Below are 13,610 nucleotides of genomic sequence, written 5' to 3'. Positions count from 1 at the left end.
CCCGCCTCATTCTTGGAGAGAGTTGCATGGGATGGATTTACTGTAATTCATGTAACCAGTTCTCTACTGACACTCATTTACATTCTTTCAGTCTTGCTAATTTAAGCAGTGTTGTAATGATTAACCTTGTACATACACCATTTTGCACGTGTGCGAGTATACTTGTAGTTTAAATTCCTAGGAGTGGAAATACTGAGTCAAAAGGCATGGACATTTAAATTTTTGATAGATAAATGCCACATTGCTTCCCACAGAGGTTGTCCCGATTTATCTATCAATTTATACTCTCATTGGAGAGTATGAAAGGGTATTTTTCTCTACACCACAGCTAAAATTATATTGTTTTGATTGTTGCCAATCAGACAGGTAAAAAAATGATTTTTCACATCAGTAACACTAATAAAGTCACTGGGTATCAGAGAAATCCATTGAGAAGCTTTATGGTATTTGATACCATGGGAAAAAAGATCTCATCATAGTAAAAATTATATACATCCTTGTCTATCTAGACTAATCACTTCTGGAGAGTTTTGGGCTAACTGCCCTCTATACTTACTACTCTTTGCACGGATAGTAGCTATGTGCTGGGCATGTGTGACATGCTCTGAGAATAGACAGTACTCTGAGAGGGTCCGGACCCTCAAAGACTGGTGTGAACATGGTAAGACAGTAGGTGTAAATGCTACACTTTTATTTTATTTTATTTTATTTTATTTTATTTTATTATTTTTTAAAGATTTTATTTATTTATTTGACGAGAGAGAGAGAACACAGATAGGCAGAGCGGCAGGCAGAGGGAGAGGGAGAAGCAGGCTCTCCGCTGAGCAGGGAGCCCAACGCGGGACTCGATCCCAGGACCCTGGGATCACGACCTGAACGGAAGGCAGCCACTTAACTGACTGAGCCACCCAGGCGCCCCAATGCTGCACTTTTAGTATAAGGACACAGCCAAAACGATTCAGGTCTTTCTGTCCAGTGAGCACTGCACAGATATTGTCAAGTGAATTCTGCCGTAATTTGCATTTTTCTTATGAGTGTGGGTAAGCATCTTTTTGTGGGTTTGAGTCATTTTTTTTCCCTATGAATTGTCCTTTGCTCTTTTTCGTTGGGTTATTGATCTCTTTGCCGACACTTTGTAGAAGGTGTTCTCTCTAACAGGCAACGTTCCCCCACTTGGACTTTTGTTGATGAATTTTCTTTCTTTTATTCTTCTTTTGTCTATTTTGCGGTTGTAGTTTTCCATAATTCATCAGTCCTTTCTTTTGCAGCTTCGGGATTCTGTGGCATAGTGTCAAATACTCTTTCCCACTCTGAGATCGTAAAATATTTCTCTCATGTTTTCTTTTAGTGCTTTTAAGGTTTCATTTTTGAATGAATAAATTTATTTTGAATGTCTAACATTCCCAGTTTAATAAAGAAGTAGGTATTGCTTGTTTAAGGAAAATGAGGTAGTGTGTGAATTTTCTTACTGTATCTTCTTCCTACTGCTCTTAAACCAAATCTGCATCCTGGCAGGTGAGAAGTTGGTTGTGATCCAGTGAACACCAGCTGGGTCATTGTAGGGATGATACAGATTTCCATGTTGTCATAGCTTTGGGCTGAATTGGAAATAATACCCCTCATCTGTAATAGGTGTCCTGCCCATAACACTCTGCTAAATTGGCCATTCATTTGACAGATAGTTATTTTTTTTTAAGATTTTATTTATTTATTTGACAGAGAGATAGAGAGCACAAGCTGGCAGAGCGGCAGGCAGAGGGAGAGGGAGAAGCAGACTCCCCTCTGAGCAGGGAGCTCAACGCGGGGCTCAATCCCAGGACCCCGGGATCATGACCTGAGCTGAAGGCAGACGCTTAACTGACTGAGTCACCCAGGCACCCCTTGACAGATAGTTATTAAGTGCTTACTAAAGCATGTCCATACAACTGGTTGGTATTGACACCCTTTGATCCACTGGTAATAATCTAGATGTTTAGCAGGGCATGGGCAGATATAAAGGCACCAGCTATCATGCCAGTAATCGCTTTGTGCCTATATCAGGAAGCTGTGTTACCTCTTTGGGACACGAAGGTAGCTAACTGTTCTTATCTTTGTCCAGCCTGTAGCACTTCCTGAACTCCTCTCAGCACTTATTCCCATCCTGCTGGGCAAGAGCTTCTTGCCTGGGCTTGTGTTATCAGTGATTCTTGGGAGATAATACCGCAAATGTATGATATTGCAAATATGTAGCTGAAGATTTACATAGAAACATGACAATAGGTATCCTGTTACTTTTTTAAAAACCTTGTTAGCTTTGAGCGGAAAATATCATAGGTCAATGAGATGTCAGAGCACTTTTCTAAGTGGCAACGTATTTTGGTAAGTATAAGAAAGCCGCTGTGGTATGAGATATTGACATGGGTTCACTATGTAATTTTTAGGGGAGATGATGAAATATTTCAAGCATTAGAAAAAGACAGAAACTGAATAGCAAAAGCAGTGTGTCCACCCCCCTGATTTATCAAATCCTCATATTTTGCCATATTTTCAGATGTTTTATGTGTGTGTGTGTACTCTTTATAAGTCTTTGCAATGAAGTCGGTGCATTTCATGATTCAACAGCATGGGTATTTTGCAAATTGTGATGAGATATATTTTTTTTAGAGAAACAGAATCTTACAGCTGAAACTCCCCTGGTGCTCTGTTACTGCTTTCAAGATACTTGCTGTGTCTTCCCAGGTGTCTTGAGATTGACTAGCCTTTTCTGAAGGGAGCCAAATGCTGGGAAAGCACAGTCTCTGCAAGCAGCCAATGTTCATGGGGCAGCTGCTCCTCAAATTTGCCTTTTATGTGGGGGGCAGGCAGGAAGAGATTATGCTTGTGGGGGGTGGGCAATGTGCTATTTTAGGATTCTGTATCTATTCAAAACTCTCTTGCAGTAGATTTGGTGTAAGGGTTTGTTTTAGTGATTTCCTTTTATCTCCTGCCAGTGGTCATTTTGCAAAAATATCCATGAACTGGCGTAGGGGGCACAGCTGTGATCCCACAGCTACACCTGGCCCTAAAGGGAGCCTTACCTGCAGAAAGAAACAGCCCAGGTTTGAGGGCAGGCTGATGAATGACTCCTTTTTTCCCCTGCCCCTGCTTCTACCCTGAGCCGAGGGGGCCCTGTCCAGCGTCACGCTCACGCAGAGGGAAGCCCAGCACCAGCATTTCGTGCAGGTCAGCGCAGCACTGGGCTCTCCCTGAGATCAATATTAAGACACCCAAGCTCTAGCTTTTCATGTTTTTGACCTTCTAGGATAAAATACTAGCACATTTCAATTTAAAAGAATCTGTTGTCTTCTGGCTTAAGCCTTCATATTGTTACTTTAAGTGGAAATAGCATACGGTGAAGTGCGGAGATCTTATCCACAAACACAGTTCCACGAAGTTGTAGGTGTGTATGCACCCATCACGCAGACCAGTTTATAGAACCTCTTCATCCTCCCCGTCATTACCTTCCCAAGGGCAACTGCCCTTTGGAGATGTCTCACCACTGATAAGCTCTGTCTCTTGTTAAACTTCACATAACAGAATCGTATGGCTTGTGGTCTTCTCGGTCTGGCTTCTTTCACTCAACATTCTGATGGCAAAGTTCATCTGTTTTGTTAGGTATTCTTTTTTATAGCACTTGCTATTTAATGATGACATTAATAATGACAAGAAAACGTCTGTATACTGCTCCCCAATTTACTCTTTGACCCTTGTGATGGTGCCAAAGCTTTTAGTGTTAGACTTCTTTTTAGAGATGACAAAAGAGCTGCTTAGAGGCTTTCAGTATTGCCCCCAGGTCACCCACCTAATAAATGATGACAACAACACTAATTGTTTTTTGTTTGATTTGGTTTGGCTTGACTCACACCATCATTCTCCCCATTTACTGTGGGGCCTGCATCTTAACTTGTGTCAAGGTTGGTGGTAGGATGAGAGGTCTGGGGGTCCGGACCTTCACTAGTGTTTTACTGGGGAGTATTTCGGTTAATTGAAAGAAGGTAAGGTTCAACCAAGCCAACCCCCCAGCACCTGTATAGTATGTAATGGATGGGGAGGCTGAGGAGAAAAGTGGGAAAGCCAGCTTGGCTGCTGAGCCAAGGCAACATCCAGGCAACTCCACTTACCACAAATCAGACTCTGCTCGTCTGGTTCCCAGTTGCATACAAATTATGCGTTTGCTCAGTGAGGCTGTTGTTTGCAGGCTGCTAAATGTGTCATGGCAAATTTTTGCTAGAGTGGCATTATTGAGGCTTTTTGGCCTCCAGAAGTGGGTGAGCCATCTTGGGCTCTGATCAGCATAGTGCTCCGGGAAGCAGGAATGCTACAAGTTCACCTCTCCCTTCACTCACGTTGCCCTTGTGACATAGCTCGAGTGTTATCACAGCATTGATATCTTACTGATGGCCTCCAGTTTTGCTGTACATGATGAGTTTCCATGGGGCATCAGATTTGGGATAAAGAGAAGCCAGGTTTCCTTTACCTTCTAAAGAGGTTTGCCAATACCCTGATGATTTTGTAGGGTTTTAAAGCAAGCACAGTCATTGCCGATCTATATTATGTGGGGATATATGAATTTCTATAAGCCCTGATGGTCCACAATTCTGGCCCGAGGTGTGGCCTCTACCACTGGGATAGTAGGATCCAGGTTCTTAACAATGGTTAAAATATAGTGTTAGAAAATGGAGATTGGGCGTTAGGGGCTAGGAACACTCAGACCCAGGAAATCCAGAGTCCCATGACCTGGATCAGAACCTCGGAGAGCTCCAGGTAACCAGATGCGGGCAGCAGTAGGCAGGCAGGAGTTACTCCCGTGCCAAGCCCACCCTCCTCTGCAGCAAAGAGCTTTTATGTGTGCGTGAGAAAGGACTTCAAGGATTGGGGCCTCAGTACTGGTAGATTTATGGATAAAGCAGTACCTTATATTCTTCAGCTGGGGAGGGAAGTGAAGGGTCCCACTGGAGCCCCGGGTAGGGTGATTTTGAGTCTCCCCTCTATAGCCAGCCATGGCTGGCTATAGAGGTGAAGTGTACCAGGACAGCCCTGCCCGGAAGACCCAGAGGTGAGTCCCACGGCTCACTATGCCCCTGACTAGCTTTGTGGCCTTTGGCTGCTCTTGCATCCTCTCTGACTGGGTCTCAGGGTTCTTGAATGCAAAAATCTATCAGTCTGGCAGAATCAGGGTTCTATCATTTTTTCTTTCAATAACACAATGACAGTGTTACTGTGAGGAGCAAGTGAAGAAATAGCTGCTAAAACACTTTAATTTCTCTAAGCCTTTGCCCGTGTAAGGTTGTGTCATTGCCAGCATCGTCACCTATTTTTAGAGCCTACCAATAGGAGTCCATGACATCAGATATCTGTGACAGTCAAGGTGTTGTTAGAGACGTGCACTCCCCATGTTACACGTGCACGGTAATGGGCCCCATGGGGCCAGTGTGCATGGCAGATAGTTTGAGCTAGCATCCAGTACACGGGCATGTATGGCTTGCTATGCAATTTAAAAAGTTTTAAATGAAAGGTTTGTCCTGTGGTCTTTTGGAAGTAATGGGGGGGTTTCCGTAGGGAGTGACAAGAGCATACGTTTGTTTTCGGAGTGTGGAGGCAGGGAGACATTCTTGCCACTCAGGCAGGACTTGGGAAGAGTGGTTGACAGAGGCGCTCTGAAGCCAGACTGCTGGGGTTCCAATTCTGACTCCTGCTTGTTTGGCAGGCTTGCTCAGTGCTCTGTGTCTTAGTGTGTGAGGAACGGGGTTGGTGTGCAGGCTGCAAGCTGCCATCCAGGGGAAGCTCTGAGAGCAGCTTCGGCACGTGGCAAGCCCCCCCCTGTTAGCTGCTGTTCATGTGTATGTTTTCTTGTGGTCAAATATGTATAACAGAAAAGTTGCCATTGTAACCATTCAAAATGTACAGTTCACTGGCGTTAGCTACATAAACAGGGTTGTGCAACCATCGTCTTTATCTCTGTCCAAAACTTTTTCGTCACCCCAAACAGAAACTTTGTAACCATTAAACATTGACTCCTATTCTCCTTCCCACTCCCTGGTAACCTCCAGTCTTTCTGTCTCTATGAAGTTGCCTAGTCTAGCTGCAGTATATAAGTGGAATCATACAATATTTGTCCTTTTATGTCTGGCTTATTTCACTTAGTATAATGGTTTCTATGCTCATTCCTGTTATAGCATGTCTCAAAACTTGGCTCCTTTTTGAGGCTGAATAATATTCTATTGTATGTATAGACCGCATCTTGTTTATCCATTCATCTGTTGTTGGACACTTAGGTTGTTTCCACCTTTTGGCTACTGCAGTAAATGCTGGCATACAAGTATCTCTTTGAGTCCCTGATTTCAGTATTTTAGGGTTTATACCTATGAGTGGAATTGGTTGGTCACACGGTGGTTCTTTGTTTAGCTTTGAGGAACTACCATACTGTTTTCCACAGGGGCTACCTCACTTTCCATTCCCACCAGCAGTGTACAATGGTTCTAATTCCTCCACATCCTCATCAGCACTGTTTTCCTTTTTTTAAAAAAATTCTAGGCATTTTAGTGGGTATGAAGGAGTATCTCATTATGGTTTTGATTTACATTTCCCTAAAATGACTAATGATGTTGGGCATCTGGTCATGTACTTATTGGCTATATGTATATCTTTTTGGAGAAGTGTCTCTTCGAGTTCTTTGCCCAGTATTCATGGTTTCAAGGCAGCATAGGAAGAATGGAGAGAAACCGAGAGGTTGAGGAAGTAGATAGAGCGCAGCTGGGTGACTGGTTAGGTATGGCGGTTAACACTGAGTTTTCCAGCCTGAGTAAGTGGGTAGATGATGGGCTCTCCAGGAAGATATCTCTCCTCTCTTCCAGAAAAGAGGCAGGTCAGAGGGATGATGTTGAGTTTGGGGGGACCGCATTGAGCCTGTGTACCCAGGTGTTGTGCAGGTGGAGAGTCTACACAGGGCACTGCCGTACCCGTGTGTCTGGTTTCTCTGGAAAAATACAGGGCATATTTTAAGTTTTGTCTCCTCCCTGCTTCCATCTAAGAAGGAGCTTAAGAAATGTGGTCACTGTTAGGCTTCTCTGTGTGGCAAATATAAGCAATCATTGAGGGGACAATGGAATCTGGGATTTATGAACCAACCTCTCTCTGGTGCTGCTGTCTTAGCCCTTAAGCACTTGCTTGATCAGGTCAGTCCTTTCAACCTCACAGGGTGCTGCTCTGAAGCCTTGGGTTTGAGTGTTCTTAACAGTCACGGCTTCTAGGGGTGCCTGGCTGGCTCAGTCACTGGAGGGTGTGACTCTTGATCTTGTGGTCTTGAGTTTGAGCCCCACGCTGGATGTAGAGATTACTTAAAGACAGACAGACAGGCAAACGAACAAACAGAAACCAATCACACTTCTAAAGTTCTCTCCAGTGATCACTTCAGTCTATCAAACATTTTTTCCTCCCTCACCATTCCCCAACTGCGTGCCTTTAGCTGTTAGTGCTAAGCAAATGCTTGACATGTTGCCCACAACCCACTGAATTTCTCTGAATTAGCCCTTGGTGACCTTGGATGTTGAATCACCGTGGATGTTGTGTCCAGCTGGGAAATTTGTGTGTGCACAGCCATATCCACACTGCAGTGGAAAGAGAGGTTTGAACAACTGTTCTACCCCCAAAGAAGCAAGCTCTGGGGAATGAGCCCCCATGGTGGCTTGTTTTCTTGACTTCTCAAGCCATAGCAGTCTGGCAGCCATCATTAAGAAAGCATCCCGTCATGCGGCTCAGGCGGGCAATGTTTGTAGATTGTCCCCTGATGCCATCTGCCTGTGAGGCTACAGAAACCCCCTGCAACTGCTGTTCTAGCAGGTGCCGTGGCTGCTGAGGTGGGAGTCCCTGTACATACACACGCGTGCACACAGCTTTGTGCTGGGTTGCCCTGAGACGCCAGCTGAAACTCTCAGCCCAGCAAAGTGCCAGCCACAGTTGCTGATTTCCGGTGGGGCCCTGGTGAGGGAGAGAGGGCGAGGCTGTTGTGAACTGAGCCAGCAACTGGAGAACTGGATACGGTAACTAAGACCCGGGTGTGTAGGAAGCTGCTCCCCAGTGGCTATGTTTTGACAAGCTTTCGTTCCTTTCTTTCTGCCTCTGCCCTCTGCCCAGGCTGAATCTCAGCCCCCTACCTAATTGGCTGTCTTCATGTTTATTCCATAGAAGGAGCCCATCCCCATTTCTTGCCCCATGTTCTTCCTAAAGAACACATTGCCCTTCCTGCCACTCAGCCATGCTCTGGGTCTAGCCCCTTAGCTTTCGCTTTTTCCCGTGTTGGTGTAATTAATCATGGGTTCAGACAAGCCCAGTAACCCTCTGCTCCAGACCTGCAGTTGGTGAGTTACTATCATTTCAAGCTATTGATGCTTTTTGAAAATAATTTTGTAAATTATTAGAGTAATTTGAAGTAATTGTCTCAGCCATCAGGTTTTTAAATTCTGTATCTTTTTAAAAACATTTTATGTATTTATTTGAGAGAGAGAGCATGCATGAGCAAGGGTAGGGGCAGAAGGAGAGGGAAAGGCAGGCTCCCCGCTGAGCGGGGAGCCCTATGCAATGCAGGGGCTCCATCCCAGGACCCTGAGATCATGACCTGAGCCGAAGGCAGACACTTAACCGAATGAGCCACCCAAGCGCCCCTAAATTCTGTATCTTAATGGATCTTCTTTTTTTTAAAAAGATTTTATTTTTTTATTTGAGATAGAGCGAGCACACAAGCAGCGGGGAGGGGCAGGGGAGAGGGAGAAGCAGGCTCCCCACTGAGCAGGGACCTGGAGACGGGACTCAATCCCAGGATCCTGAGATCATGACCTGAGCTGAAGGCAGACATTTAACCAACCGAGCCCCCCAGGTGCCCCCTTAATGGATCTTTGATAAGAGACCAGCCAGAGCAAACTTTTTCCGTAAAGGGTCAGGTATTTTATGCTTTGATGTCTGTTCCAAATACTCAGCTCTGCCGTCATAACAGCCTTAGAAAATTCTTCAATGAATGAAGGTGGTCATGTTGTAATGAAACTTTATTTATAAAAACATGTGGTGGATTGTAGTTTGCTGACCCCTGGCCTAGAATGATGGTCTTTATCTCTGTTTGTCATCCTTACATTTTTGTCAAGAGCTAAATAGAGAACCAGAGGAACTTGATGAGTGTAAATGAACTTAAGTCCCCTTCTTTGGGGTTTAACATAATTTGGGGACAATGGTGATTTGAGAATATATTTCTCTAAACCCCTGTTGGGAAGGATAGAAACCAGAAGGCTTTTAGGGGGTGACTCTCCTTGGCCAAAGCTTGTTATCGTTCAAAAAGTAAGACAGGCTGTCACTTCGAGCTGTTCAGTGGCCTTCATTATCACTCATTCTCTTCCTGGTCACTTGAAATGGTCATAGTCACATAAGGTCATGTCACCATGTTGGACATCATTTTACTTTACAGGAGCAGGTGCTTCAGTAATAAATGTAAGGAAAACAAGCCACAACAACAAAAGAAATGGTATTTTTCACACATCATGTTATACTGAGTTGAGGTCATTAGAGTTCATTCCCAGAAAGTTGAAGCTTAAAATAGCCAAAGAGCCATTTTAAAATTTCAAACAACAGTCTTGTTTTCCTTTTATCCTCACAGGAAATAAAGAAAGAAATGAAGAAAGACCCTCTCTCCAGCAAAGCTCCAGAAAAGCCCATGCACGAAGTGTCCAGCGGAAATGCTTTGCTATCTTCTGAAACAATTCTAAGAACCAATAAGAGAGGTATGGAAAAGAAGAACAAGCCCCCTCCCCACACACAAACCCAAACTGGAAACTTCCCGGTGAACTGTGTCAAATTTTGAATTGCTGAAAAATTGAATGGCATTTGCCCTTTTGTTTTTTTGTATAAATTTGGACACACATGCGTGCACACACACAGAGCGAGCAACAATGTAATAACTATAATAAAGGGAACGAATACAATTTTTTCACAATGAGAAAGTAGACTAAATTTGCAAATGATGATTTTTCTAGGACGTTAGCTTTCACTTTCACATCTATTTTTATGGATGAAAGGTGACTTTAGAGAATGCTGTGGTGCACGCTGAGCTATGTGCGTCTGGCCATGCTCTCTTTTTATTTTTAAGGGCAGGCTTTATCAGGGTCTTTCTCTCTACCTGCTGGGCTCCCAAACACAAACCTTGTCTCTCTTGGTTTAGGAGGCAGTGTGTGCACAGAAAGAGCTCATACCTGCCTCCAACCAAGGGAACTTTAACCATCTTGTTTGCCTATTTTGAGACCTCAAGGCAGATTGTCAGGTATTAGCTTGTTGGGGTCTTGTTTTCTCCCATATCCGTCCTTTGTGACACCGTTGTTTGAGATGACAGGAGAGAGAGTGTAAGATCACAGAGAGGACTCGACCCACTTCTACCGTGGTCGCACTAGATTTCCTCGGTTTTTCCTGCCCCTGCGCTCACCGCGCATCGGGCCGGGCTCACACGGAGCGTGCCCAGGGCAGGTTAGCGTTCAGTGGCCGGCTTTTCACCGGCTGATTACTTCCTTAAAGAGAAATACAGAGCTGTTCAAAAGCAGCAGCAGGAAATGTATTAGCAAAGAGTTCCATTAGGAGGAAAAAAGAAGGCAAGTTTACATAACCACAGGGAAGAACAGCTAATCTTTCATAAAATTTAGACAGCATAAGAATTTGTCCAATAAACTGTCCATTGATCATAGTGCTTGAGACATTAGCTTTGTGTCTCTCTTCCTTCCTGCTTCTTCCTCTGCCCCCTCCAGCTGCCCTGGGTTACATTTCCTTTTTTGAATTATTCAGATTAAGTATTGGCTGGAGGCCCACGCTGGTTAGCAGCGATAGGATTTTCTTTCTTTTCTTGTTTCCTTTCTTTTTTTTTTTAAAGCCCATCCTACCAATGCAGGGGGTTTCCCATTTTAAGAATGAAGCATACTTTCCTGGAAAACTATAGTCGTCCCCTGAAGTGCCTCCTGCGTTCTTGCAAATAAGCTCCAGAACTCCTGAGGCCTGCTCTTCTGGGTTTCAGAGAGCTAGAAGTCAGTGGGTCCGTCTGTATTCCCAGCCCTTGCTTGCTGTTCCGAGCCCCTCTTGCTCCTCCTCATGCTTCTTGGGTCAGTGAGCCAAGGAAGGGCACACACATGGGGACCAGTAGCAAGGCTTCCCCTGCCAGCCCAGCTTTTACAAAGTAAATAAGAGAATTAAGGTAATTAATTAACTTAATAAGATAAGGACTTAATTAAGTTAAGGAATTAAGGTAATTATCCAGATGAGTTGGGTAAAAATTATCTGAGAACTTTAAATCAAAGAAGGAATCCAACTTTTCAGATAATTGCCTCTTTACAACTAAAAATCTGGCCTCTGAGGTCCTCCCCGGAATTTGTCATGGTCCAGAAAAAGGTACTAACGGTGGGGGGGTGGGGGGCACATACTGAGGGACGTTCCTTTCTTAAGTGTCCACCTTAGGCCCACAGCCTGACTATGACCAGTGGATCTGAGCCCTTAGCATATTGGAGTCGTTCTCTAAATACGAAACACATAAAATACCATCTTCATTCTGTCCCAGGCTTCACACTGACCCCCAGGTCACCTGGGCCAAACATCAATTTCCAGTTGAAGGGAAGCATTGTGTACCCAGGGCCAGCGCCGTGTTTGGCCCTGCCCCCACCCGTCAATACTAACAGTATCCTACTACTCCTTATAATAAACAGCGGGGTGGATTGATTGGCCTTGTCAGGCCAGATAAATAGTTCATTGTGCTGGGCTCAAAAGCTACATTTTTTTCCCACCCCAAATCAATGAAAAACCACTTTTTTCCCCCTTAAAACAAGGATCAGAGGCTAAATCTGTGGGATGATTCTGGTTACTTGTAAACACTTCCATCCAACTAATTTTTCAAATTTTATGAGTTATTGTAAATGACCCAGGTCTTCTCCTTTTCTTTGTTTCCACCAAGCTTTGTCCCTAGAAATTTCTTGATGTTTTTGTCTGTTGCTGTTGTTATGAATGGAAGTTTCTTTTTAGAGTTTAGTAACAGGCTGCTTTGTTTCATTAACACGGGATCCCTCATGGGGTATATGAGTCCACCTTGTGAGTCAGCCTTGGACCCTGTGAGAATTTAATAGAATTAACACAGGTTCTTTTTCTTTTAATAAAGAAAGATCAAAATCTGTTATGGGTCTGGTATTGAACTACTTCACTGGGTCCTGAACTTGAGATAGACTTAGCTGAAGAAGTTTGCCCAGTTGTGGCCAGAGGTTTGGGGACATGCCTCACTTTGCAGCAATGGCAAGTGGGTGGTACTACGTCACAGTGTGGGGTGAGCTCGCCCTCCCCAGGCCCCTAAATAAGGTCAGGAACCACCCTAGGTTTGTGAAGGAAGCTACTAATAGCCCTGAGAAAAGGCCAGGACCATGGAAACCGTTTGGGGGCTGACTAGTTTCAGTTTTCAACTTTAACCTTTGCAAATTTCTACAGAGTTGATTTGGGGAGGTACTGGAATGATTCCATGTGCTTTTCATTTGAGAAAAAGATGTGACTGAAATTGAGAAAGACAGGCAGAGAGAGAGAGCGAGAACAGCTCCTCCAGATGGCCTGGCTGCCGCCAGCTATACGTTCCAGGCATTAGGGCTCTAAGGACATCTGTGTCCGCTCGCACCCCTGGCCATGTCTCCGGGCTTTACCCGAGTCCCAGTGAAGGAGATTGCCATTTAAAACAAGCTTTTCCCAAGGAGTAAGAAGTCATTTTTTCACTTACGCTTGCAGCATGGATGTTGTATATCCTGCAGTTACCCCACACTCCAGAATGTTGACAAATTGTAGCCAGAAAATCTGAAAATTTTTCTTGGAGCCAAATGACATTCTCATGAACCAGATAGAAAAAGGTTGTCTGTTTCCTTCTGAAAATGATTTATTCTTTTGTTTCTTCTCTCAATAAACCCATATAGAAGACTGATGCACATTCCTAAATTGAAATATTGATATATGGAGGAATTTTTTTTGAAAAAACATTCAAGCCTTGAGTTTAAAAGAAAAACTGAACAAAGTGGACATTTTAACAGTTAACAGCAAATACATTAAATACATAACTTGAAAATGAGCAAGGAGGATTTTGTCCATTTCTACTTGAATTAAAGGAAAGAAAAAATCATTTGGTTTCATCCTCAGAAGGGCTTCCCAACCAACTTTCTTTATGTGACAGGTTCAGTGTCCAGGCTGTAACGGATACCACACTGGCCTTTGTAAGGACCAGCTTCTATTTCAGGGCTCTAGTTCCTCAGTTTTTGCATCGTTAGCAGACCTCACGGGGAAGCTGTCTCTCTCAGAACCCCCCCTGCCGCCCAGGATTTGGGATATTGTTCCTTCCCCGCTTTCACGTGCATCCTAATGAACATTCAACGGCGCACGGTTACTGTATGCCTGCGGCAGGCCTGGCCCTGTGCTTGGTGCTGGGACAGATAGAAGGCCTAGAAGAACACAGCCTGTCCTGCCTGCAAGCCCTTGCAGTCTGTTGCAATCCTTGGGAAATGTTAAGAAAGTGGTGTACATTTCTTAAATCTTTTTTATGGCAAGATGGGCAAGAT

General features: G+C 44.2%; 1 protein-coding gene across 4 annotated transcripts in view; it reads left to right on the top strand.

Moving 5' to 3' along the window:
• SH3KBP1 (SH3 domain containing kinase binding protein 1) overlaps positions 1 to 13,610 on the top strand; it is a 335,649-nt gene that overhangs the window by 123,321 nt on the left and 198,718 nt on the right. For all 4 annotated transcript variants that reach the window (XM_035000518.1, XM_035000513.1, XM_035000502.1 and 1 more), the window contains one exon: positions 9,659 to 9,782. In XM_035000518.1, coding sequence (XP_034856409.1) covers positions 9,659 to 9,782 — 124 coding nt within the window. The remainder of the gene's footprint in view (positions 1 to 9,658; positions 9,783 to 13,610) is intronic.

Source organism: Mirounga leonina, unplaced genomic scaffold (genome assembly GCF_011800145.1).
Source record: "Mirounga leonina isolate KUSES-001 unplaced genomic scaffold, KU_Mleo_1.0 Mir_101595, whole genome shotgun sequence".
NCBI lineage: Eukaryota > Metazoa > Chordata > Mammalia > Carnivora > Phocidae > Mirounga > Mirounga leonina.
This window is presented reverse-complemented; position numbering and strand designations above follow the sequence as displayed.